The sequence below is a fragment of the Microcaecilia unicolor genome, chromosome 2 (genome assembly GCF_901765095.1).
Source record: "Microcaecilia unicolor chromosome 2, aMicUni1.1, whole genome shotgun sequence".
Classification (NCBI taxonomy): domain Eukaryota; kingdom Metazoa; phylum Chordata; class Amphibia; order Gymnophiona; family Siphonopidae; genus Microcaecilia; species Microcaecilia unicolor.
The window spans coordinates 321,580,260-321,608,227 of record NC_044032.1 but is presented as its reverse complement, the minus strand read 5'-3'; the positions used below and the strand labels follow the sequence as shown (position 1 = coordinate 321,608,227).

General features: G+C 47.1%; 1 protein-coding gene across 1 annotated transcript in view; it reads right to left on the bottom strand.

The window, feature by feature from the left end:
• Positions 1–27,968, bottom strand: part of SMU1 (SMU1 DNA replication regulator and spliceosomal factor) — a 399,226-nt gene that overhangs the window by 320,801 nt on the left and 50,457 nt on the right. The window contains 1 exon segment of the mRNA XM_030194333.1: positions 14,118–14,228. Within this exon segment, the coding sequence (XP_030050193.1) occupies positions 14,118–14,228 (111 nt within the window).

Below are 27,968 nucleotides of genomic sequence, written 5' to 3'. Positions count from 1 at the left end.
TTCGCAGGAAGGCCGCTATGACCCCCATTACTTTGGAAAAGGTCCGCGGAGCAGTAGCCAACCCGAAAGGGAGGGCTCTGAACTGGAAGTGTCGACCCAGGACTGCAAAACGCAGAAAGCGTTGATGAGGAGGCCAGATGGGAATATGCAAGTATGCTTCCTTGATGTCCAAGGATGCCAGGTACTCCCCTGCCTTCACTGCCGCTATAACAGAGCGGAGAGTCTCCATGCGAAAGTGCCGCACTTTCAAGGCCCGATTGACCCCTTTGAGGTCGAGGATAGGCCGGACAGAACCTCCTTTCTTTGGTACCACAAAGTAAATGGAGTAACGCCCCTTGCCAAGCTGACTTTCTGGCACCGGAACGACCGCACCCAGGCGGATCAGATTGTCCAAAGTCTGCTGCACTGCCACAGCTTTGACCGGAGACTTGCAGGGAGAGAGTACAAACCCGTCTCTTAAGGGTCGGCAGAACTCTAGCTTGTAGCCGTCTCTGATGACTTCCAGCACCCAAGCGTCTGAAGTTATTGTGGTCCACTCGCCCAGAATCGAGGACAGCCGTCCTCCAATCTGCACTGGGGCGTGGACCAAGACCCCGTCATTGGGTACGAGACCCTGGGGGAGGACCGGAGGGAGCACCTCCGGGACGGCGGTCTCTGCGAAAGGAATGCTGCTTGGGGGAGAAATTCCTCTTAAAGGAAGAGGGGGCAGAAGAACCCGACCTGCCCGGGCGGTACCGACGGGCTTCCTGAAACCGTCCTCTGGAGGTACCGGGACGAGCACTAGCCCGAGCCCTGACCTCTGGTAACTTCTTGCCCTTAGACGTGCCGAGATCGGTCACGATTTTGTCCAGCTCGACCCCAAAGAGCAGCTTGCCTTTAAAAGGCAATCTAGCCAGGCGGGATTTAGAGGCGTGGTCAGCAGACCAATGTTTCAGCCAAAGCCACCGCCGCGCAGAGACTGTCTGAGCCATGCCTTTAGCTGAGGCTCTCAAGACATCATACAGCAAGTCTGCCAAATAGGCTAAGCCCGATTCCAGGGCCGGCCAATCAGCCCTCAAGGAATGATCCGAGGGGGAAGCCCGCTGCACCATAGTCAGGCACGCCCTGGCCACATAGGAGCCGCAAACTGAGGCCTGCAAACTTAAAGCAGCCGCCTCAAAGGACGACCTTAAGGCCGCCTCCAATCTTCTGTCTTGGGCGTCCTTTAGGGCCGTGCCACCTTCCACCGGCAACGCCGTTTTCTTAGTCACCGCAGTGATTAAAGAATCCACGGTAGGCCACAGATAGGCCTCACGCTCACTCACAGCCAAAGGATAGAGGCGGGACATAGCCCTAGCCACTTTAAGGCTCGCTTCTGGGGCATCCCATTGAGCCGAAATTAAGGTGTGCATGGCATCATGCACGTGGAAGGTTCAAGGCGGGCGCTTCGTCCCCAGCATAATGGCAGAGCCAACAGGGGCTGAGGGAGAGACGTCCTCCGGAGAGGAAATCTTCAAAGTGTCCATGGCCTGTAACAACAGGTTGGGCAAATCCTCTGGGCTAAAAAGCCGCGCTGCAGAGGGGTCATCCGCTCCAACCGAGCGGGGATCCGTCTCCTCCAAGGAATCCGCAAAGGACCGTTGGGAGACCTCAGACACGCTGCCCTCATCTACATCGGAGGAGACAAATTCCTCCAAGGCCTGGGAATCAACCCGAGGGCGTTTGCCTCTGGGAACCTCAACCTCTTTACCAGACGAGGGAGCAGGGGCAGCGTTGTGCATGAGGAAGGCCTGATGCAGCAGCAAAACAAACTCGGGGGAGAAACCCCCCAGACTGTGCACTTCCGCAGCCTGGGCAACAGCCCTAGACGCACTCTCAACCGGCGCTCGAAATAGCGGGGGAGAGACATGCTGCGCATCCAAAATGGCGTCCGGCGCGAAACTCCGCGAAGGAGCCGCGCGGGAAGAACGGCTCTTAACATTAGCCGGTTTTGTGCCGTCGCCCAAATTAAGGGCGTTCATGGCATTAATGTCTCCAACCTCAAGGGCGGCCCCCGAAGAAGCCGTCCGAGCCGCGTGGCCGGCCAAGATGGCGGAGGCGAGGAGCGGGGGATGGGCGTTTATGGCGGGAAAAACCGCCACGCCGGAGGAAGGACCGGGACATTCATCGGTCACTAAACTGTCACCCATCAAGGGCGAATCAGGCTGTAAAACCCCCGCATCCCCTCTAGAAGCGCTCCAGCGATCCGGGGAGCGACCCTTTGCGCCCTCGCCCTCCGACGCCATATGCCACGAGGAGAAGAATCGGGGAACCCCCTGCCCGCTAGAAAAAGGTAAAATTACCTGCTTGCCGCTCCGAGCTGTAACGAACTGGTGTCCCAGTGAGTAGCTGCAATGAACGTTTAAATAAACGTCAAAATAAACGCCTTTAAAGACGTTTAAAAATTTTTTTTTTTTTTTTAAACGGAGCCAGCGGGAGGGGGGAGAAAAGGAGGGACCTGGCACCACCAGGTTTGCACTTGCTCAAAAGAGCCCTCAACCCCAGGCCTCAACAAAACCTAAGGATTAGGCTTGGAGACCTAGCCAGAGCTGCTGCTGTGTGTGACCACCACCTGCTGAGATAGAGAACATACTGGGGAGTTTCCGGCAGCACATGACCACATATAGGGAGGCAAAAGTTTGCTCTCTATCTCCACCTGCTGGTAGATGGACACAACCCACCAGTCTATGGATTGATCAGCTTGATGATATGGAAGAGAGCCTTTAAAATTTACACTCCTCTCTCCCCTGTCCCCCCTGCAGCCAGCCATGTCCAGCGACCCTTCTGTCCCCCTGCCCCCCCTGCAGCTACCCATGTCCAGCGACCCTCCTCTCCTGTGCAGCCACCCATGTCTGAGGACACGCCTCTCCTTTTTCCCTGTTCCTCCCCTGTGGCCAGCCATGTCCATCGACCCACCTGTCCCCCCTGATGACCACCAACCCTTCTGTCCCCGTGCCCGCCCTGCAGTGTCTGTCCTGTATCCCCTGCCCCCCTTGCAGGCACCCATGTGGTGTGTGGAGCCCCATCCCTATCTCCCTGTTCCCTGCCCCCCCTGCAGCCACCCATGTGCAGCGACCCTCCCCTCCCCCTGCTTCCTTCCAACCACCCATATCCAGCGAGACCTCCCCTTCCCCCCCCCCCCAGCCGGCACAGCACCCAAAGAAAGCTCCTTGTCCCCCCCCTTCGCGCATCACCCGACCCTCCCCCCTCATCAACCCCCTCGCCACCCGCAACCGCTAATACAAACTGTGTCCGGCGGCTGCTGCTTCTGCTATTCAGCAGCATCAGCCCGTACATAAAGAAAACAAAACAAAACAATCCTCCTAAAATGCACCTCCATTGAGAAGCATCTCACATTGGCTGAAATCTCAGCATGCGCTCCTCCTCTCCCCTCTGACGTCTCGGAGTTTCTCCAGGGTCTTCCGACAGGGGCACTGACGTTGAGGGGAGAGGAGGAGCAGTTGCAGAGACGTGTGTGTGTGTGTGTGTGTTTGCGTTTGCGTGTGTGTTTGTGTTTCTGTGTGTGTGTGTGTGTTTGTGTTTGTTTGTGTGTGTGTGATTGTGTTTCTGTGTGTGTGTGTTTGTGTGTGTGTGTTTGTGCATTTGTGTGTGTGTTTGCGTTTGTTTGTGTGTTTATGTGTGTGTGTGCGTGTTTGTGTGTGCGCGTTTGCATGTGTCTGTGTTTGCGTGTGTGTGTGTCTTTATGTGTGTGTGTGTGTTTATGTGTGCGTTTGTTTGTGTGTGTGTGTTTGCGTGTGTGTGCGTTTGTGTGTGTGCGTTTGCGTGTTTGCTTGTGTGTGTGTGTTTGCGTTTGTTTGTGTGTGTGTGTTTGCGTGTGTGTTTGCGTTTGTTTGTGTGTGTGTGTGTTTGCGTGTGTGTTTGCGTTTGTTTGTGTGTGTGTGTGTTTGCGTGTGTGTTTGCGTTTGTTTGTGTGTGTGTGTGTTTGCGTGTGTGTTTGCGTTTGTTTGTGTGTGTGTGTGTTTGCGTTTGTTTGTGTGTGTGTGTGTTTGCGTTTGTTTGTGTGTGTGTGTGTTTGCGTTTGTTTGTGTGTGTGTGTGTTTGCGTGTGTGTTTATGTGTGTGTGTGTTTGCGTGTGTGTTTGCGTTTGTTTGTGTGTGTGTGTGTTTGCGTGTGTGTTTGCGTTTGTTTGTGTGTGTGTTTGCGTGTGTGTTTATGTGTGTGTGTTTGCGTGTGTGTTTGCGTTTGTTTGTGTGTGTGTGTGTTTGCGTGTGTTTATGTGTGTGTTTGCGTGTGTGTTTGCGTGTGTGTTTGCGTGTGTTTGCATGTGTGTTTGCGTGTGTGTTTGCGTGTTTGCGTGTGTGTATGCGTGTGTGTTTATGTGTTTATGTGTGTGTGTGTTTATGTGTGTGTGTGTGTGTTTATGTGTTTGTGTGTGTGTTTATGTGTGTGTGTGCGTGTTTGTGTGTGTGTGCGTGTTTGTGTGTGCGCGTTTGCATGTGTCTGTGTTTGCGTGTGTGTGTGTCTATGTGTGTGTGTGTGTTTATGTGTGTGTGTGTTTATGTGTGTGTGTGTGTGTGTGTTTATGTGTGTGTGTGTTTATGTGTGTGTGTGTGTGTCTTTATGTGTGTGTGTGTGTTTATGTGTGCGTTTGTTTGTGTGTGTGTGCGTTTGTGTGTGTGCGTTTGCGTGTGTTTGTGTGTGTGCGTTTGTGTGTGTGCGTTTGCGTGTTTGCTTGTGTGTGTGTGTTTGCGTTTGTTTGTGTGTGTGTGTGTTTGCGTGTGTGTTTGCGTTTGTTTGTGTGTGTGTGTGTTTGCGTGTGTGTTTATGTGTGTGTTTGCGTGTGTGTATGTGTTTGCGTGTGTGTTTGCGTTTGTTTGTGTGTGTGTGTGTTTGCGTGTGTGTTTATGTGTGTGTTTGCGTGTGTGTATGTGTTTGCGTGTGTGTTTATGTTTATGTGTGTGTGTGTTTATGTGTGTGTGTGTGTGTGTTTATGTGTGTGTTTGTGTGTTTATGTACGTGTGTGTTTGTGTGTGTTGGGGGGGGGGGGTTGCGGGTGGCTTTTGTGGTCGTGTGGTTGGGGAGTTTGCCAGCAGTCTGAAGCGATTCCTAGGCAGGGGGAGGAGTATGGAAACACTCCCCCTGCCTGGGTCGTTGTTTGTTGGAGGGGGTTGCCAGTTGGTAGGGGTCCCTTTATGGATCCCTTTACTCTCTGTGTTCCGCCCTCGAGGGCGGGGCAGAGACATGGTGAGTTGGATGGCTTCACCACCATGAACTTATGAACTGTTTAGGGATTTTGCAGATGGCTTCAGCAGGTTGTCTTCAGAATGTTGAGGTAGCGTTTTATGTACAGATGGGGCGTGGCTGAGGGCGGGTCTGTGAGTGAGGGTGACTGGTCCTAGCCTATGAAGACTACAGGATTTTTGTGCTTCTCTGCCTTGGAGTGCGCTTCAGAACGTTCAAGGTGGGATTTATTAATATAGATGATTTAGAGATGGGAGTAAGTAGCGAGGTAATTAAATTTGCTGATGACACAAAGTTATTCAAAGTTGTTAAATCGCGACAGGATTGTGAAAAGTTACAAGAGGACCTTACGAGACTGGGAGACTGGGCGGCTAAATGGCAGATGACATTTAATGTGAACAAGTGCAAGGTGATGCATGTGGGAAAAAAGAACCCGAATTATAGCTACGTCATGCAAGGTTCCACGTTAGGAGTTACGGACCAAGAAAGGGATCTGGGTGTCGTCGTCGATAATACACTGAAACCTTTTGCTCAGTGTGCTGCTGCAGCTAGGAAAGCGAATAGAATGTTGGGTATTATTAGGAAAGGTATGGAAAACAGGTGTGAGGATGTTATAATGCCGTTGTATCGCTCCATGGTGCGACCACACCTTGAGTATTGTGTTCAATTCTGGTCGCCGCATCTCAGGAAAAATATAGTAGAATTGGAAAAGGTGCAGAGAAGGGCGACTAAAATGATAGCAGGGATGGGATGACTTCCCTATGAAGGAAGATTAAGGAGGCTAGGGCTATTCAGCTTGGAGAAGAGACGGCTGAGGGGAGACATGATAGAGGTATATAAAATAATGAGTGGAGTGGAACAGGTGGATGTGAAGTGTCTGTTCACGCTTTCCAAAAATACTAGGACTAGGGGGCATACGATGAAACTACAGTGTAGTAAATTTAAAACAAATCGGAGAAAATTTTTCTTCACCCAACATATAAACAAACTCTGGAATTCGTTGCCGGAGAACGTGGTAAAGGCGGTTAGCTTAGCAAAGTTTAAAAAGGGGTTGGACGGTTTCCTAAAGGACAAGTCAATAAACCGCTACTAAATGGACTTGGGAAAAATCCACAATTCCAGGAATAACATGTATAGAATGTTTGTACATTTGGGAAGCTTGCCAGGTGCCCTTGGCCTGGATTGGCCGCTGTCGTGGACAGGATGCTGGGCTCGATGGACCCTTGGTCTTTTCCCAGTATGGCATTACTTATGTTCTTATGACAGCCATGTTTCTTGTAAAAATTGGAATTTCTGGAGAACCAATTAAGGAAAAATAACTTGAAAATGATACATTTTCCTATAACAGCTACTGAAATATTTCTCTGATATTTTGCAAATACCTTTTGATAGCCACCCTCTGGTGTCTAAAGTGATTTATATTTCCCTTAAAATTTTCTTTATCAGAGAAAAGAGATGTGAACTTAATTGACATTTTGGAAAATTCAGAAATTACAGATAGAGAGTTATATTATTAGTGACTTTTGCCTTTGATTTAGATAGGAGCAATGTTTTGAAATTGTATTTCCGACACATGGCTGATTAGTTTTTTGGGTTCAAAGATGAATATATTTCTTGAAATATCAAGGGAATCGCAGACTAGGAGGCGTGAATTCTTGGCTTTTAAGCCAGGAATCATTGCCCTAGGTGGGACCTTCCTAGTGCGATTCCCTTGTAAGTGTTTTATTTCCTTATTACTTATTTGTTGAACCTAAGAAATTACAAGAGTTTGTGGAGTTGAAAGAACAAATGAAGAACCCTCTGCAGCAACTTCCTTTAGTTACCACTGTACCGGCTGCAACTACCGATTAACAGAAAATGTGAATTGTAACATAGTAACATAGTAGATGACGGCAGAAAAAGAGCTGCACGGTCCATCTAGTCTGCCCACGATAAACTCATGTGTATACCTTACCTTGATTTGTACCTGTCTTTTTCAGGGCACAGACCGTATAAGTCTGTGCAGCAGTATTTCCCGCCTCCCAACCACCAGTCCTGCCTCCCATCACCGGCTCCGGCACAGACCCCGTATAAGTCTGCCCTCCCCCATCCTAGCCTCTCAACCACCAACCCCTCTTCCCCCCGCCACCCAATTTCAGCTAAGCTTCTGTGGATCCATTCCTTCTGCACAGGATTCCTTTATGCCTGTCCCACGCATGCTTGAATTCCGTTACCGTTTTCATCTCCACCACCTCCCGCGGGAGGGCATTCCAAGCGTTCACCACCCTCTCCGTGAAGAAATACTTCCTGACATCTTTCCTGAGTCTGCCCCCCTTCAATCTCATTTCATGTCCTCTCGTTCTACCGCCTTCCCCTCTCCGGAAAAGATTTGTTTGCGGATTAATACCTTTCAAATATTTGAACGTCTGTATCATATCACCCCTGTTCCTCCTTTCCTCCAGAGTATACATGTTCAGGTCAGCAAGTCTCTCTTCATACGTCTTGGAACGCAACTCCCATACCATCCTCGTAGCTTTTCTTTGTACCGCTTCCATTTTTTTAACATCCTTCGCAAAGTACGGCCTCCAAAACTGAACACAATACTTCAGGTGGGGCCTCACCAACGTCTTATACAGGGGCATTAAAACCTCCTTTTTTCTGCTGGTCACACCTCTCTCTATACAGCCTAGCAACCTTCTCGCTACGGCCACCGCCTTGTCGCACTGTTTCATCGCCTTTAGGTCCTCAGATACTATCACCCCAAGATCCCTCTCCCCGTCCGTGTCTATCAGGCTCTCCCCACCTAACACATACGCCTCCCTTGGATTTCTACTCCCTAAGTGCATCACTTTGCATTTCTTCGCATTGAATTTTAATTGCCAAACGTTAAAACATTTTTCCAGCTTCTTCAGATCTTTTTTCATGTTTTCCACTCCCTCCGGGGTGTCCACTCTGTTGCAAATCTTGGTGTCATCCGCAAAAAGGCAAACTTTACCTTGTAACCCTTCGGCAATGTCACTCACAAATATATTGAACAGAATGGGCCCCAGCACCGATCCCTGAGGCACTCCACTACTCACCTTTCCCTCCTCCGAGCGAACTCCATTCACTACCACCCTCTGGCGTCTGCCCGTCAACCAGTTCCTAATCCAGTTCACCACTTCGGGTCCTATTTTCAGCCCTTCTAGTTTATTCAAGAGCCTCCTATGGGGAACCGTGTCAAAAGCCTTGCTGAAATCTAAGTAGATGACGTCCATAGCACGTCCTTGATTTAATTCTCCCGTCACCCAGTCAAAGAATTCAATGAGATTCGTTTGGCACGACTTCCCTTTGGTGAAACCATGTTGTCTCGGATCTTGCAACTTATTGGCTTCCAGGAAATTCACTATCCTTTCCTTCAGCATGGCTTCCATTACTTTTCCAATAACCGAAGTTAGGCTTACCGGCCTGTAGTTTCCAGCTTCTTCCCTATCCCCACTTTTGTGAAGAAGGACCACCTCCGCCATTCTCCAATCCCTCGGAACCTCTCCTGTCTCCAAGGATTTATTAAACAAATCTTTAAGAGGACCCGCCAGAACCTCTCTGAGCTCCCTCAGTATTCTGGGGTGGATCCCGTCCGGCCCCATGGCTTTGTCCACCTTTAGCTTTCCAAGTTGTTCATATACACTCTCTTCCGTGAACGGTGCTCTATCCATTTCGTTTTCAGGTGTACTTTTGCCAGTCCCTCTCGGTCCTTCCCCAGGATTTTCTTCAGTAAAAACAGAACAAAAGTATCTATTTAGCAAATTGGCTTTTTCTTCATCATTTTCTACATAGCGTTTTGCTGTATCTTTTAGTCTCACAATCCCCTTTTTAGTCTTTCTCCTTTCACTAATATACCTGAAGAAGTTTTTGTCTCCCCTCCGTACATTTCTAGCCATTTGTTCTTCCGCTTGCGCCTTCGCCAGACGTACCTCTCTCTTGGCTTCTTTCAGTTTCATCCGGTATTCCTCCCCGTGTTCCTCTACTTGAGATTTTTTGTATTTCTGGAACGCTAACTCTTTAGCCTTTATTTTCTCAGCCACTTGCTTTGAAAACCATATCGGTTTCCTTTTTCTCTTGCTTTTATTTACCCTCCTTACATAAAGGTCTGTGGCCCTGTTTATTACTTCTTTTAGCCTGGACCACTGTCCTTCCACTTCTCGTATGTCCTCCCAGCCCATCAGCTCCTTCCTCAGGTATTCTTCCATTTTGTTAAAGTCAGCTCGCTTGAAATCCAGGACTTTGAGTTTGGAGTGGCCGCCATCCACATGAGCCGTTACATCAAAACAAACCGTTTGATGGTCACTGTTTCCCAGGTGTGCAGCCACTCGGACATTTGACACACTATCCCCATTCGTGAGCACCAGATCAAACGTGGCTCCCTCCCTCGTGGGTTCGTTCACCATTTGTCTGAGCAGAGCACTTTGGAAAGCATCCACAATCTCTCTACTTCTTTCCGATTTTTCAGACGGAACCTTCCAATCTACATCCGGCAGATTAAAATCTCCCAACAGCAGCACCTCTCTTTTCTTCCCCAACTTTTGAATATCAGCGATCAGATCTTTATCTAGTTCTTCCAATTGTGTCGGGGGTCTATAGACAACACCCACGTGGACAAAGGTTCTATCCTCTCTTTTTAAGGTGATCCATATTGCTTCTTCCTTTCCCCACTTCCCTGTCATTTCAGTTGCTGCGATATCATCTCTCACATACAGAGCTACTCCTCCACCTTTACGTCCCTCTCTATCCTTCCTAAAAAGATTATAGCCTGGTATGTTTACATCCCATTCATGGGAACCATGGAGCCATGTCTCTGTGACTGCAACTATGTCCAAGTCAGTCTCCAACATCAGGGCTTGAAGGTCATGAATTTTATTGCTTAGACTGTGAGCATTTGTGGTCATTGCTTTCCAACTACATTTCCTAGTATGTGTTTTGGGTTTAGTGATTTGTGAGTGTCTTTTGTCTTTGGGTACCTTCTCCTCTTTTTGTTCCCTCTTCCTTGCTTTTTCTTTTTTTTTCTGATTCAATTTTAGTTTCAGGAACATCACAGTGCTGTAGTGGAGCAAAAGAATTTTGTAGTGGCAACACTTGTGCGGGTGGATGCTTCTGTGTCACATGACGAATTCTGCCTGAGCCTACTGTGAGCCATCTGTTCCTTTGTGGTTTTATTCTCTGAGGCAGTGGTGAGAAGTTATGATTCTGCACAGTCCTATAAGTTGCTTTAATTGCATCTAATTCTTGCATTACTTTATATAGCTCTTGTTTTAAAGTAGATAGCTGAAGGCAGATAGGACAAGCTTTAAGTTTCCAGATGATTGGCCTTGAAACTAAAGCAGCACAATTATTGCAGAGAATAAAAGTCATCCTGATTGGTTGAAATGGGTATGAACAGATGTACTATGTTGGAGTATGCGCCTGCAAGACTGCCTGTGTATGACTGTGGAGTAAAGTTAATAAGGTTTGGTTTGTCTATAAATGAGTGGACAACCCTGGGGTGGGTGGGTTGTGGGGAGGGTGGGTGGGATTATAAGTCCCAATGGGTCAGCTTAAGTGCTGCTATCAAGGGAATTCTCTAGTTGAATGGACCAAAATGGTAGTGTCTGATCCAGCACTTTACAATTTATTATACTTTTTAAAACTGCCCTAAGATATTAATAACTTTCCTTTTAAATAAATCTAGATATTGCCAATAATTATAGCAGTGTCAGCTATGTAAAAGTGCCCCTCCCCTCTATCAGAGTTTGGCAGGAACAGAAAGAAAGAAAGTAAGACAGAAAGAGAGGTTTCCCAGTGCTAATTAAATTGATTAAGCAACAAGCCTTAAAAATTTTAGACAATATCAGGTAGGTTTCTCACCTAATGCCAGTCAATTTGAGAAGAGTATGGGATTTAGGGGTCAGAATAAACCTGTCCTTTTTGTAGGAGCTTGGTTCAGTCCCAGCACCTAATGCCAGTCAATTTGAGAAGAGTATGGGATTTAGGGGTAAGATTAACCATTTTGAGTTTTTCTTATTTTCTTTGAGATTGTTTTCCTGATCTTGGATCTCCCAAATTGTGGACAATTATATAATACTAGTAAAAAAAGCCCCATTTCTGATGCAAATGAAACGGGGGCTAGCAATGTTTTCTTCTGTGTGCATGTGGGAGTGTGTGTGTCCCTGCCCTCTGGCCTCTCTCCCCTCCCCCCTCTGAGTCCTTCACTGTTACAGAGCCAGCGATTTGATTTCGTGCTCTGCTGTTTTCCTTCACTGACTTTGTTACAGAGAGGGCGGGGCAGACACTCATAGGGAAACCGGATATCTCGCCCCGCCCCCTTCACACTTCCGGCTGGAAGCTTCATAGAACGTTGGTGTTGCTTTTTATATAGAGAGATATATATATATTGATGAGAGAAAATGTTTTCTTTTTCCTTTACATTAATTTCTGTTTTTCCTTACATTTATGTGATAAATGTTAATGTAATTAAGTAAAAAGATAAATTTAAAAAAACAACAAAAAGGGAGAACCGCAGACGGGCAGCCAAAAAGGCCGCAACGGAAATCGAAAGAAAACTTACCAGGGCAGAAAACTAAGAAAAAAAAAGGGTTGTTTTGTTTTGTTTTAAACTGGAAAACGAAAAAAGAGGAAAAAGAGTGGAGGAGTGGCCTAGTGGTTAGGGTGGTGGACTTTGGTCCTGGGGAACTGAGGAACTGAGTTCGATTCCCTCTTCAGGCACAGGCAGCTCCTTGTGACTCTGGGCAAGTCACTTAACCCTCCATTGCCCCATGTAAGCCACATTGAGCCTGCCATGAGTGGGAAAGCACGGGGTACAAATGTAACAAAAAAATAAAACAAAAAAAGCGCTAAACGCGAGCAAAGGGCGCCTAAGTTTTTCCTGGGACCTACGGGAGAGAGACCGACACGCAGCCACTCTACACCACAGAAAAGAAAAAGCTGAGGCGGGAACATGGCCGCGCATGCGCGGTGCATCCATTCCGTGCTCTACTGGCTGTCGCAAAGGTTTTGAAGATTTTGCTGGAAAATCTCCGTTCCTGGGACGCCGACCCACATGTGAGAACAAGCAGCCTGCTTGTCCTCAGAGAAATTATTTTTCTTAGATGTGTTATTAGAGCTGTAGCAAATAATGGGCATTGAGCTTTAACATAACAAATAATAAAAGAAGCAATGTGAAATCAAAGATCAAGTTTTATTTCAGCAGTATTTAGCACAGTATAGCCCCAAATTATTTGTATTCGAATTTAAATCATTACTTGGTCGAATATGAACAATATATTCGGGGCTGAATCGTACTGGATATAAACATTCGGTACAGCCCTACTGTAGCTGTTATATAAACATGGACCGACTTAATACATCATTTCAAAGTGTTTGACTAAAATAATTTTTTTAAAGATTTGACAGCTTCCATACTTTTTTTCTTTAATTTATATACATTTCAATATACATCATTTCAGATAAACTTCCATCTCTATCCAAACAGTGGCACAAACTAAGAAGGTTTGGGTTTTTTTTTTTTATTTAAAATAGATTGTGTCTATGTTGAAATCAGTTATACTAATATGGATTAATGACTCTGGTGCATTAACACCTTTGTTTGAAACAATTAAAATACTCAAGCCGGACACACTGAAGTCCATTTACACAAAGAGGTGAGTTTCTTGACTTGTGGTGTTACACAATTTGGTCGTAATATAATTTATGTTATTGATCAAATACTATGAAGGAATTTTATAGTAACTTTTTCTTTTGATAGATATCTAACATTTAAAAATACCAATACTACCTACATTTGGGAGACCCAAGATCTTCTTCAGATATATATTTAAGTATATTAGGTGAAAGTAATTGAATTAAAGGAAAATTAAGAAAATATATTGTTTTGAATTTAACAGAATTCTCTAATTCTAATTTATGAAATATTAAGAGGCTCTCCTTAATTGTCAGAAGTTCCATGGCTTAGAAATTATGAATCTAAGATTCAAGCGATTAAAACTTTATCATCAGGCACGCCAGTTTCTGGTTCCTCAAGTTTTTTCACTGTCTCTTTAGAATAAAATTGCAAAGAATTCTTTAACAGAAGTTAACCTTCTAAATGTCTACCAAAGATGGGTCTGGCACCATGGATAATTCTTAATAAAATAATGAAGGAATCACTTGTTTAGGTAGTTGAACCAGAAAAACTTCATTCCCAATAGAACCTGACTCTAGAAACCTGATCCTGTGAGACTACACCAGCAGGATTTTTGGAATCACCAAATGACTCCATTCCTTCAGGAGTCAATGGAGAGGCCATTACTGTGGTGAATAGGTATGGCACCAAAAGGGCATGCTTCTTCGGCTGTGCACCTGTGAATTGTGCCGAAAGGCTAGATATTAAACAAGGCTTCTGGATCTTAGCATGATGCCAGCAGTCTAAACCCAGTCCCAAGACACCAGAACTCTGAACAAGACACTAAACAGGAGCTAGTAACACAACGGTCTCACCAGCAGGCGCAAAGATGCCTTCTCCTCTCTGCTAACCATTTGCTTTTAAAGTTTTTATGCTTACCTGTACAATTTCTTTGAACATATGGAAATAGCTATGAAAGCAGAAAGATCACAGATTAATTCACATTTACTAGATCTGATTGGTCTACACCAGCTGTGTCATCACGTGTTACATGATCCTACTGCATACAAACCTACTTATGAAACTATTTTCAACATGATACGTTAAAACAAACATAAAAATGATTTCTGAACTAACAGGACAATTGTTTTAATTATTTGTTTTTTTGTTTTTGTTTTTTTAAAGAAACTCGATAATGAAGACATTACTTTCAAATCTTAATGTGGAAACAGGCTTTTTGTGCCCAACAGAAAATCACACTTTAAGAAGTCTTTGTGAAAATTACCTGTCCCAGCAATGCCATAAGACGAGATGGAGGCACAACACTGACCTCTCCTGCCAATGCCTGTGCAATAGCGGCTCTCCTTTTCTCCTTGCTACTACCATCTGGGTAAGCCTAGTAAAAAGGGTTACATTGGCAATTAGCACCATTTTGAATAAAGAAAGCACACAGCAGAAAGTGGAATAAAACACAAATCACTTGAGATAAAGAAAGAATACACACATAGGTATGAGGTAAAGAAACTAATAATGTTCAGCAAAGTTTGTCAAACTGGGTGTCCTGGTCTTTCCCACAGATGTTCTACATTCTATCTACTTTCAGTATTCTGCTTTCAAGGTATGGAACAGACTTCAATTGCTTTAGAATTTACCAAGAGTACACTGGTATCGCCTAAAGTTCATTTCAGCTGCGTAAGTATACATTTCAACAGCAATAAAATTAACAGGAACCAAGTGTTATTCATATTGTAGCATTCAGGGCCCAAAAGAAGGTGACAAGAAGTCACTAATAAACTGTTACCCACTAGGGGGTCACAAAATCTAAACAAAGCCACATCATCTAACCTGGTGTGTACAGGCTCATCAAGATGTGAAGGACTACAGCAGAATCACACCCAATGCTGCACTTGATCTTCAGCAGCGGTACTGCAGACAAGGTAGGGCTGGGGTTGCATGCTTGTTTGCCCAGTAAACATGGGATCATAAAGTATAGAAAGCACTGCTATAAATTGGTTTTAAGTACATTAAACAAAAATATTACATTAAGATTTTGGAGAGCACCATTTCAAGGAAAACCAAGGAAAATTTCAAGGAAATTAACTGAAAAACCAACTTAAGAAACTTTCATCCTCATAGGGTTGGCCTCTCCTAAATTTGTTTTATTACAGAAGTGATAGGTAGAAATCTTGATTAAGGCTGTTTTCCAAAAGAGGAGGGGAAAATCATTCTAACACTCATCCCTAACGATTCTACCCTTCCCAGTACCAAAATAACAAAATACAGACCAATTGCATCTATATCACTACAGACTAAAGTAACAAAGAGAACGATGGCGGCACAATTAGTTAAATTTTTAGATCAGCATGATATTCTTCACTATTCTCAGTCAGGATTCAGAAACGGATATAGCACCGAGGAAGAAATTAGTTCTTACCTGCTAATTTGCTTTCCTTTAGTCCCTCCGGATTGGTTCAGAATGTGACTGATGGGTTGTGCACACCTTCCAGCAGGTGGAGACAATAAGAGCCCTTGCCAGCTAGAAATAGGCCCAGTATTATCGTAACAAAGCAGAAGAGGCTGAGGGTCATGCGACGCCATGCCCGAAGAAAGCTGCTAGCGTGAGCTTCTCTGGCCCCCAACTGTTCCCCCCAGAAATTTTAAATCGAACTTCACAAAACCCTCACTTTCCAGAGTATACAGTAGGTAACTTTCTCTGCACCTTGTCTGCCTGTCGGGGAACCTGGTGATGGCAGTGTGAGCGTCTCAAAGAAAAATCCCGCGGTAAAACCAGCGAGAACAAGATGGCAGTGCCCCGAGCCCGGCCGGCCCTACTGTGTCATTCGCATGGGTCACAGAAATCACCACATGGTACTGAAGGACTTATTGGAGCGCTGTTTGACGCCCATTGACATGAAGATGGAGCGTTTACAAACCTAGTTAGAGGAATTGTCACAGGACTGTGTGGCCTTTCAAACACGTACAAGTGCGGTGGAGGACAGGGTTTCAACCGTGAAGGAGACTTGGGACTCGTTAAAGAAACAGCTAGTTGCTTTTGAAGCAAAGGTGGAAGGCCTGAAAAACAGGTCAAGGAGAAATAACCTTCGCTTGGTGGGATTGTCAGAATCCATAGCGGCTAAGGAGCTTGGCAGCTTTCTGGAACGTTGGTTCCCCCAAAGAACTCCATCTCCCAGAATGCTATGACCCACTGTGTGTGGAGCGAGCTCACCAGGTGGGGCCCCAGCAGCCTACGTCAGCCAAACCTTGAGTGTTCATTTTCCGTGTGCTAAACTTTGCCCACAAACAAGCTGTATTGCAACCATTACATTCGGGCAGAGTCTTGTCTTACGAGAACCAGTGAATTATGTGTTTCCAAGATTATTCAGCTGGCGTGGCAGCGAAGCAAAGGGCCTTCACTCCTTTTTGCTCTAAGCTATTCTCTCTGAAAATAAGATTTACCCTGCTGTATCCTGCCACACTTAAGGTTACCCATAATGGATCCACCTGGGTTTATGAGTCGGTGGAGGAGGCGTGGGTGTTTTTGTCACAGATTGAAGGCGGGAGTACTGCAGAGGTCACAGCTGTGGCTGCAGCACTTTGACGGCTACTTTGATATATGTCACTTCTTGCATCCAGCTGTGAACGACAGTTCTGACTTTGTTTGGGACAAGGATCGATCTTACTGGGTGGATTTCAGTCTAATACTGTAGAGGCTCCCTGGGAGAAATTCCCAGGCTTCAAAAAAGAGGGCTTCTGAAGAGGACGTCGGCATTCTGAGGTTTGCAGACCTGAGAGGTCTGTTTGGAATCCACATCATTACAAGAGACCTGCTATATAGACTGGTGCAATGCTTTTGAACTAGATGGTTTGTAATCTTCTCGATAAACAGCTAAGATTTATTATTAATTTTGTGGGGTTTTTTCCTCTCACCTAAAGGTGGGGTTCGATGTTTTATGCAATTGTTCATTGTTGTAATTGGGGGAACACTGGAAAGGTGTTAGACATGTCAGTTCTCATGGGGGGGACGACTCCATTCTTAGGGTATAGGGGTGGGCAGGGTTGGGGGGGGATTAGGAGTGGGATTAGGGTCTTGGGGGGGGGGGTATGGGATTTTCAGTTGTCTGGACTTTTTCGGTGCGAGGATGATGGAAGGGATCGAGTGGATGGGTAACACCTTTCCGGGCTATAGAGATCTTGAGGCAGTGCTTACAGGGAGGGGATGCTGGCTGGGACGTCCCTCCTGATATTTATATATGACTTTAGCTCAATTTCACTGGTGAAAATAGTAACACGGAATATAGGGGGGATTAACTTGCCAATAAAGAGATCAAAAATTTTGCAACATATACATAGACACAAAATAGAGATTGCCTTGCTACAAGAGACACACCTTAATAAGTTGGAGAATGCCAAACTAAAAACCTGGTGGGTGGGAGAATGTGCGTCATTCGCAGCCCAGGAGAAGAAAGGTGGGGATTGCAGTTTTAACAGTGGAGGTAGTAAAACTGCTCGCAATAGATCCGGCGGGTATCTCCTTATAGAGGAAGTAGTCAACCATCAGAACTGCTCATTTGCAATTTATATGTCCCTAATTAGTATGATAAGAAATTTTATCAAACTGTGATTAACCTTCTTATACAATACCAGCATACTGCCCTAGTGGTGGGAAGGGACTTTAACGCAGTCTGGGACCATCTTCTTGACAGATCTTATTCAGGGCGCGCTGCTTCATATCACTCTAATAAAGGCTTGTGCCATTTGAGTCAACTGTTGGACCTGGTGGATGTCTGGAGGGTGTTGCATCCCTTGGATAGAGACTACATCCATCTCTCGCGAGCGCATTCCACCCAGACTATCTCCTAGTCCCAAAGCAGGTATTTGGGGCTGTCCTTAAAGCAGAGATAGGGCCCTATATTATCTCGGACCATGCATGGGTATGGATGGACTGGGCACTGAGCCCTGCCGATGCCCGAAGTAGATGTTAGTTGTTCTCAATTTATTTGTACAAAGATTCAGTTTTTAGAGAAAAACCTTTCAAGTTATTGGAAACCATATGAGTCTCAAAATGCCGAGCATGTCATGGATCCCATATTATACTGGGAAGCAGTGAAGCAGTATTACGGGGGAGGGGGGGGAATTATAAGCTATTCTCACTTTGTTAAAGCCGCAAGAGATGGAGAAATTTTGCAGTTGGGTTCGCAATTTTGTCAAGCTCGGAAGCAATTCAGATTGACCTATGCGGAGGCTCATAAACAGCGAGTCTTAGACCTTCGCTCCAGGTAAAAAACAAATTTATTGATCAGTCAACACGACAACACAGCTGTGTTTCGGGCCTATTGGTCCTGCATCAGGAGTCTAATTTTAAAACAGCATATAAAAACAATGAGCAACATAAACAAACAAAATATATTATAAAGAATCAACACAGTGATAAGTATAAAATTAAGTAAAAAGTGAAATAAAAATACTTAAAAAGTTACAGTTTACACAAAGGCACTAGCACATTCATGTTATACACGATGTTTTGGTATCTTTTAATCTGTCACTGTTACATTTTTTTTTTTTTTTTATTTCCATTTTGCTCACCCTTTTTTCAGTAGTAGCTCAAGGTGAGTTACATTCAAGTAAACTGGATATTTCTCAGTCCCAGGAGGGCTCACAATCTAAGTTTGTATCTGAGGCAATGGAGGGTTAAGTGACTTGCCCAAGATCACAAGGAGCAGCAGTGGGATTTGAACCTGCCACCTCTGGATTGCAAGACCGGTGCTCTAGCCACTAGGCCACTCCTCCACATAGTCACGCGATTCCACTGTCAGCATTCAATTGATGAACATTCATCACAAATGTCACTTCGGGTATCTCATATTTGTTTTTTATCACTATTTTTCTTTTTTAATATTTTGTCCATTAACACTTTTTCAAGGTGTTTTGAGATCTTGATCTAATTAATTTAATTTAATTTTAACAACCCATGCTTTCAAACAGTTGTGACGTCATCAGCACCTTTAAACAGTTGTACATAAGTACGTAAGTAATGCCACACTGGGAAAAGACCAAGGGTCCATAAAGCGCAGCATCCTGTCCACGACAGCGGCCAATCCAGGCCAAGGGCACCTGGCAAGCTTCCCAAATGTACAAACATTCTATACATTTTATTCCTGGAATTGTGGATTTTTCCCAAGTCCATTTAATAGTGGTTTATGGACTTGTCCTTTAGGAAACCGTCTAACCCCTTTTTAAATTCTGCCAAGCTAACCGACTTCACCACGTTCTCCGGCAACGAATTCCAGAGTTTAAATATGCGTTGGGTGAAGAAACATTTTCTCCGATTTGTTTTAAATTTGCTACACTGTAGTTTCATCGCATGCCCCCTAGTCCTAGTATTTTTGGAAAGCGTAAACAGACGCTTCACATCCACCTGTTCCACTCCACTCATTATTTTATATCTCTATCATGTCTCCCCTCAGCCGTCTCTTCTCCAAGCTGAAAAGCCCTAGCCTCCTTAGTCTTTCTTCATAGGGAAGTCGTCCCATCCCCGCTATCATTTTAGTCGCCCTTCGCTGCACCTTTTTCCAATTCTAAGGTAAAATTATGTATAATCATACCTGATAATTTTCTTTCCATTAATCATAGCTGATCAATCCATAGACTGGTGGGTTGTGTCCATCTACCAGCAGGTGGAGATAGAGAGCAAACTTTTGCCTCCCTATATGTGGTCATGTGCTGCCGGAAACTCCTCAGTATGTCGATATCAAAGCTCCATCCGCAGGACTCAGCACTTAGAGAATTACACCCACGAAGGGACACTCTGCCCAGCTCACCACCGCCGAAACGGGGGAGGGGAATTAACCCAGCTCATCCCCATACAAGTGGGGGAGGGGAATCCGTCCAGCTCATCCCCGCGGAGCGGGGGAGGGACACCACACCCGCCGATGCGGGGGGATCTGGCTTATCCTGCAACCGCAACCGCGGGAGGAGCTGACTGACCCTAACACCGCCGAAGCGGGAGGGGTACAAAGCTGCCCTACAGCCGCACGAAGCGGGAGGGAGTGCCGGCAGAATTTATGTCTCAATCCAGCCCCGTAAAACGGAGGGGAGAGGAATGCAGCAGCTCACTGTAACACAAACTCGTCTCAACTCTTGAAGAATCCAAGTGAAAGAACTTGAACACGAAGTCTTTCTGAAATAACTGAAGACTAAACTTGAACCTGAAATGCAACCAGAATAAAAACAGAACAGATATCTGGGAGGGGCTATGGATTGATCAGCTATGATTAATGGAAAGAAAATTATCAGGTATGATTATACATAATTTTACCTTCCATATCATCAAGCTGATCAATCCATAGACTGGTGGGATGTACCGAAGCAGTACTCACCCAGGGCGGGACATTGAAATCCCTGACCTCAACACTGAAGCTCCAAACCGGGCCTCCGCCCGTGCAGCCACAGTCAAACGGTAATGCTTGGAGAATGTATGAGCCGAAGCCCAAGTTGCCGCCTTGCATATCTCTTCCAAGGAGACGGATCCGGCCTCTGCCATCGAGGCCGCCTGAGCTCTCGTGGAGTGAGCCTTCAGCTGGATAGGCGGCACCTTCCCCGCGGCCACATAAGCCGCTGCAATGGCTTCCTTGACCCATCTTGCCACTGTAGGCTTAGCAGCCTGCAGACCCTTACGAGGACCTGCAAACAGGACAAACAGATGATCCGATTTCCGGAAATCATTGGTCACTTCCAAGTATCTGAAGATGACTCGTCTCACATCCAGATATTTAAGAGCAGAGTACTCCTCTGGGTAGTCCTCCCTACGAAAGGAAGGGAGACAGAGCTGCTGATTCACATGGAAGCGAGAAACAATCTTGGGCAGGAAGGAAGGCACTGTGCGAATAGTCACTCCTGCCTCAGTGAACTGCAGAAAAGGCTCTCGACATGAGAGCGCCTGGAGCTCGGAAACTCTTCTGGCTGAAGTGATAGCCACCAAAAAGACTGCTTTCAACGTCAGGTCTTTCAGAGATGCCCTCGACAAGGGTTCAAAAGGCGGCTTCTGCAATGCTCTTAGCACCAGGTTGAGATTCCACGCAGGCACCACTGAGTGCAGAGGAGGGCGCAGGTGATTAACTCCCTTGAGAAAGCGCACCACATCTGGCTGCGAAGCCAGGGAAGCACCCTTCAGGCGGCCCCTGAAGCAAGCCAGAGCCGCTACCTGGACTTTAAGGGAACTGAGCGACAGGCCTTTCTCCAGACCTTCTTGCAGGAACGCCAACACTGAAGAAATTGGAGCAGTGAAGGGAGAAAGTGAGCCTGCTTCACACCATGCTGCAAAGATACGCCAAACCCTGGCGTAAGCAGTAGAAGTAGAGCGTTTCCTCGCTCTCAGCATAGTGGCGATGACCTTGTCTGAGAAGCCCTTCTTCCTCAGACGCTGCCGCTCAATAGCCAGGCCGTAAGACCAAAGGGAGAGGGATCCTCCATCACCACGGGACCCTGATGTAACCGGCCCTGCTCCACTGACAGCCGCAGAGGATCGTCGACTGAGAGCCTGATCAAGTCCGCATACCAGGGACGTCTGGGCCAATCCGGACCCACCAGGATTACCCTGCCGGGATGCTTTGCCACCCGGTCTAGCACCCTGCCCAACATGGGCCAGGGCGGGAACACATAGAGGAGCTCTTGTGTCGGCCACTGTTGGAGAAGAGCATCTACTCCCAGGGATCGAGGGTCCCGTCCTCTGCTGAAAAAGCGCGGCACTTGGCAATTGGCCGATGACGCCATCAGATCTAGGCTCGGCTGGCCCCAGCGCTTCGTGATGTCCAAGAACGCCTGAGCAGATAGTTGCCACTCTCCGGGCTCCAAGGTATGGCGACTGAGAAAGTCCGCCTTGACATTCATGACTCCGGCAATGTGGGCCGCTGAAAGCTGCTCCAGGTTCGCTTCCGCCCACTGGCAAAGACTCATAGCCTCCTTGGCTAGAGGGGCGCTCTTGGTACCTCCCTGGCGGTTGATATAGGCCACAGCCGTGGCATTGTCCGACAGGACCCGTACAGGCTACAACACCAGTACCGGGATGAACTCCAATAACACCAACCGAATGGCTCTGAGTTCCAGGAGGTTGATAGACCACTTGCCTCTACAGGAGACTAGAGCCCCTGCGCTGTCCTTCCCAAGCAGTGGGCTCCCCAGCCCATCAAAGAGGCGTCTGTCGTGACGACAATCCACTCCGGGGTCACCAGAGGCAATCCTGCAGACAACTTGTCTGTCTGCGTCCACCAGCTCAGCGCCTTGCGCACTGCTGGGTCCACGGGAAGGCGCACAGCATAATCCTCCGACATCGGAGTCCAGCGCAGCAGCAGAGATAGCTGTAGTGGTCTCATATGAGCCCTGGCCCAGGGCACTACTTCCATCGTGGCCGTCATAGAGCCCAACAGCTGCATGTAGTCCCAAGCCCGAATAGGAGAGGCTACTAGGAACTAGTCCACCTGAGCCTGAAGCTTGACAATCCGATTGTCTGGCAGGAACACTCTGCCCACTTGGGTGTCGAATCGAACTCCCAGATACTCCAGGGACTGAGTCGGGCGCAGCTGGCTCTTCTTCCAGTTGATGATCCATCCCAGGGAGCTCACAAGAGCAACTACCCGGTCCATAGCTTTGCCGCACTCTGCATAAGAGGGGGCTCGGATCAACCAGTCGTCCAGATAAGGATGGACTTGTACTCCTTCCTTTAGCAGGAAGGCCGCTATGACCCCCATTACTTTGGAAAAGGTCCGCGGAGCAGTAGCCAACCCGAAAGGGAGGGCTCTGAACTGGAAGTGTCGTCTCAGGACTGAAAAACGCAGAAAGCGTTGGAGAGGAGGCCAGATGGGAATATGCAGGTACGCTTCCTTGATGTCCAAGGAAGCCAAGAACTCTCCTGCCTTCACTGCCGCTATAACAGAGCGGAGAGTCTCCATGCGAAAGTGCCTCACTTTCCAGGCCCGATTGACCCCTTTGAGGTCGAGGATAGGCCGGACAGAACCTCCTTTCTTTGGAACCACAAAGTAAATGGAGTAACGTCCCTTGCCAATCTGATTTTTTGGCACCGGAACGACCGCACCCAGGTGGATCAGGTTGTCCAAGGTCTGCTGCACTGCCACAGCTTGACCGGAGACTTGCAGGGAGAGAGTACAAACCCGTCTCTTAAGGGTTGGCAGAACTCTAGCTTGTAGCCGTCTCTGATGACTTCCAGCACCCACGCGTCTGAAGTTATAGTGGTCCACTCGCCCAGAAACGAGGACAGCCGTCCTCCAATCTGCACTGGGGCGTGGACCAAGGCCCCGTCATTGGGTACGAGACCCTGGGGGAGGACCGGAGGGAGCACCTCCGGGACGGCGGTCTCTGCGAAAGGAATGCTGCTTGGGGGAGAAATTCCTCTTGAAGGAAGAGGGGGCAGAGGAACCCGACTTGCCCGGGCGGGTACCGACGGGCTTCCAGCAACCGTCCTCTGGAGGTACCGGGACGAGTACTAGCCCGAGCCCTGACCTCTGGTAATTTCTTGCCCTTAGACGTGCCGAGATCGGACACGATTTTGTCCAGCTCGACCCCAAAGAGCAGCTTGCCTTTAAAAGGCAATCTAGCCAGGCGGGATTTAGAGGCGTGGTCAGCAGACCAATGTTTCAGCCAAAGCCACCGCCGCGCAGAGACTGTCTGAGCCATGCCTTTAGCTGAGGCTCTCAAGACATCATACAGCAAGTCTGCCAAATAGGCTAAGCCCGATTCCAGGGCCGGCCAATCAGCCCTCAAGGAAAGATCCGAGGGGGAAGCCCGCTGCACCATAGTCAGGCACGCCCTGGCCACATAGGAGCCGCAAACTGAGGCCTGCAAACTTAAAGCAGCTGCCTCAAAGGACGACCTTAAGGCCGCCTCCAATCTTCTGTCTTGGGCGTCCTTTAGGGCCGTGCCACCTTCCACCGGCAACGCCGTTTTCTTAGTCACCGCAGTGATTAAAGAATCCACGGTAGGCCACAGATAGGCCTCACGTTCACTCACAGCCAAAGGATAGAGGCGGGACATAGCCCTAGCCACTTTAAGGCTCGTTTCCGGGACATCCCATTGAGCCGCAATTAAGGTGTGCATGGCATCATGCACGTGGAAGGATCTAGGCGGGCGCTTCGTCCCCAGCATAATGGCAGAGCCAACAGGGGCTGAGGGAGAGACGTCCTCCGGAGAGGAAATCTTCAAAGTGTCCATGGCCTGTAAAAACAGGTTGGGCAAATCCTCTGGGCTAAAAAGCCGCGCTGCAGAGGGGTCATCCGCTCCATCCGAGCGGGGATCTATCTCCTCCAAGGAATCCGCAAAGGACCGTTGGGAGACCTCAGACACGCTGCCCTCATCTACATCGGAGGAGACAAAGTCCTCCAAGGCCTGGAAATCAACCCGAGGGCGTTTACCTCTGGGAACCTCAACCTCTTATCAGAAGAGGGAGCAGGGGCAGCGTTTTGCATGAGGAAAGCCTGATGCAGCAGCAAAACAAACTCGGGGGAGAAACCCCCCAGACTGTGCACTTCCGCAGCCTGGGCAACAGCCCTAGACGCACTCTCAACCGGCGCTCGCAATAGCGGGGGAGAGACATGCTGCGCATCCAAAATGGCGTCCGGCGCAAAACTCCGCGAAGGAGCCGCGCGGGAAGAACGGCGCTTAACTTTAGCCGCTTGTGCCGTCGCCCAAATTAAGGGCGTTCATGGCATTAATGTCTCCAACCTCAAGGGCGGCCCACGAAGAAGCCGTCCGAGCCGCGTGGCCGGCCAAGATGGCGGAGGCGAGGAGCGGGGGATGGGCGTTTATGGCGGGAAAAAACCGCCACGCCGGAGGAACGACCGGGACATTCATCGGTCACTAAACTGTCACCCATCAATGGCGAATCAGGTTGTAAAACCCCCGCATCCCCTCTAGAAGCGCTCCAGCGATCCGGGGAGCGACCCTTTGCGCCCTCGCCCTCCGACGCCATATGCCACGAGGAGAAGAATCGGGGAACCCCCTGCCCGCTATAAAAAGGTAAAATTACCTGCTTGCCGCTCCGAGCTGTAACGAACTGGTGTCCCAGTGAGTAGCTGCAATGAACGTTTAAAGAAACGTCGAATTAAACGCCTTTAAAGACGTTTAAAATTTTTTTTTTTTTTTTTTTTTTTAAAAGGAGCCAGCGGGAGGGGGGAGAAAAGGAGGGACCTGGCACCACCAGGTTTGCACTTGCTCAAAAGAGCCCTCAACCCCAGGCCTCAACAAAACCTAAGGATTAGGCTTGGAGGCCTAGCCAGAGCTGCTGCTGTGTGTGACCACCACCTGCTGAGATAGAGAACATACTGGGGAGTTTCCGGCAGCACATGACCACATATAGGGAGGCAAAAGTTTGCTCTCTATCTCCACCTGCTGGTAGATGGACACAACCCACCAGTCTATGGATTGATCAGCTTGATGATATGGAATATATCTTTCTTGAGATGCGGCGACCAGAATTGAACACAATACTCAAGGTGCGGTCGCACCATGGAGCGATACGACATTATAACATCCTCACACCTGTTTTCCACACCTTTCCTAATAATACCCAACATTCTATTCGCTTTCCTAGCCGCAGCAGCACACTGAGCAGAAGGTTTCAGTGTATTATCGACGACAACACCCAGATCCCTTTCTTGGTCCGTAACTCCTAACGTGGAACCTTGCATGATGCAGCTATAATTCTGGTTCTTTTTTTCCCCACATGCATCACCTTGCACTTGCTCACATTAAACGTCATCTGCCATTTAGCTGCCCAGTCTCCCAGTCTCGTAAGGTCCTTCTGTAATTTTTCACAATCCTGTCGCGAGTTAACGACTTTGAATAACTTTGTGTCATCAGCAAATTTAATTACCTCGCTAGTTACTCCCATCTCTAAATCATTTATAAATAAATTAAAAAGCAGCGGTCCTAGCACAGACCCCTGAGGAACCCCACTAACTACCCTTCTCCATTGTGAATACTGCCCATTTAACCCCACTCTCTGTTTCCTATCCTTCAACCAGTTTTTCATCCACAATAGGACATTACATCCTATCCCATGACCCTCCAATTTCCTCTGCAGCCTTTCATAAGGTACCTTGTCAAACGCCTTTTGAAAATCCAGATACACAATATCAGCCGGCTCCCCTTTGTCCATATGTTTGTTTACTCCTTCAAAGAACTGAAGTAAATTGGTCAGGCAAGATTTCCCCACACAAAAGCCGTGCTGACTTGGTCTCAGTAATCCATGTCCTTGGATGTGCTCTGTAATTTTGTTTTTGATAATGGCGTCACAATGTTGTTTAAACAGTTGTGGTGTCACATTTGGTGCCTTTAAATAGAATTACAAATGACGGTTCTGTTTACATTTTTCAATCCGGGTCTACTCTAGAGATTAGGAAAGTTTGAAGAGGTAGGCTTTATGTCCTTCTTTTTCCACTAAGTTTATAAGTTTTAATAACACCTGCTAAGACAGAGTTTTAAGATAAGGTACACTTTAGGTTGAGAACGCCACTTTCTTAGGCAAAGGTCAGAGAAAGATTTTCTTTACTCCAGTGTTTAATTTAAGAAGAGTGCAGTCACCCCTGAAGTATATACAGCGGTGTTTAAACGCAATAAACTACAGCTCTATAATTTCTAAGAGACGGCTTATGCAGAACAAAAACACTTTAAATGATATACTATATACAAAAGCATTTAGCTGCTTTTGTACAATGCAGCTATTCTGCCTGAGCATTTTTGTTTATTTTGGCACAGCACTACTTCATTTTGATGTTGAAGACGCTGCAGCTCCATTTCAATACCATCAGTTGAATAATGAGTAAGTTCGCCACCAGTAGAATGTACATTAATAACATCATGAAGTTTTACTTTTGGGCACCATCTGGTTTCAAAAACTGCAAGTTCACCACTAACATATTATATTTTAATAACATCCAGGTCTTCACTAGTTGGGCTTCAACTGTTTTTCAAATACTTTACGTACCACACATTGTGCTTGTTCACCCGTATAGATGTAGATCAATTTTAATCGTATCACAACAATTTGCTACTAAAGTACTCTAAATGTTTCTGCAATATTTTTTCCTTGAATGTCAGGTCATTTCAATGTTAATTGATACGTGCATATTTTTTTTATCAGCACAATGAGTGATTTTTTTTTTTATCAGACACAACAAGTGAGGTTTTTGATCGTAAAAAGGTTGTTTTTTCATATTAACAAAGATTTAGATATTACTATTCCACATATATACATTATTATTTTTATTTAGTTTTTTAAAATTAATAAAGACCTTGATCATCACAATGGATCTAAAATGTAAATCGTAAGATGCTATTCACATAAATACTTCAAGATGTAAATGCAATTTACGTCCTTCTTAGACAAATATTGATGTTGTTTACAATTCAACAAATTATTTATACACTAGTAAAAAAGGCCTGCTTCTATTAGAAATGAACGGGCGCTAGCAAGGTTTTCCTTGGAGTGTATGTTTCAGAAAGAGCGTGTGTGTGAGATGGAGCGTGTGTGTCAGAGAGAGAATGCGAGAGAGAGAGAGAGAGACAGAGTGTATGTGTTTGTGCGAGAGAGAGAGTGTGTGTGAAAGACAGTGTTTGTGTTTCTGTGTGACACTGTGTGAGAGAGAGAGGGACAAAGACAGTGAGTGGTGAGTGAGAGTGTATGTGGCAGACAGAGAATGAGCGACTGCGTGTGTGGTGTGAGGAACCCCCTCATCCCCTCCCTCTCCCCTGCCCCCTTGCAGCCAGGCATGTGCAGCGACCCTCCTCTCCCCGTGTTCCCCCTGCAGCCACCTATGTCCAGCATCCCCCTGCAGCCACCCATGCCCATCAACCCTCCTCTCCCCCTGCTGCGTCCTTCCTGCTCCCCCTGCAGCCACCCATGTGGTCTCAGCCCCCCCCCCCCAAGCATCCCTCCTGTCCCCCTGCAGGCACGCATGTGCAGCGTCCCTCCTCTCTCCTCTGTCCCCCCTGCAGCCAGCCATGTCCAGCGACCCTTCTGTCCCCCTGCCCCCCCTGCAGCTACCCATGTCCAGCGACCCTCCTCTCCTGTGCAGCCACCCATGTCTGAGGACACTCCTCTCCTTTTTCCCTGTTCCTCCCCTGTGGC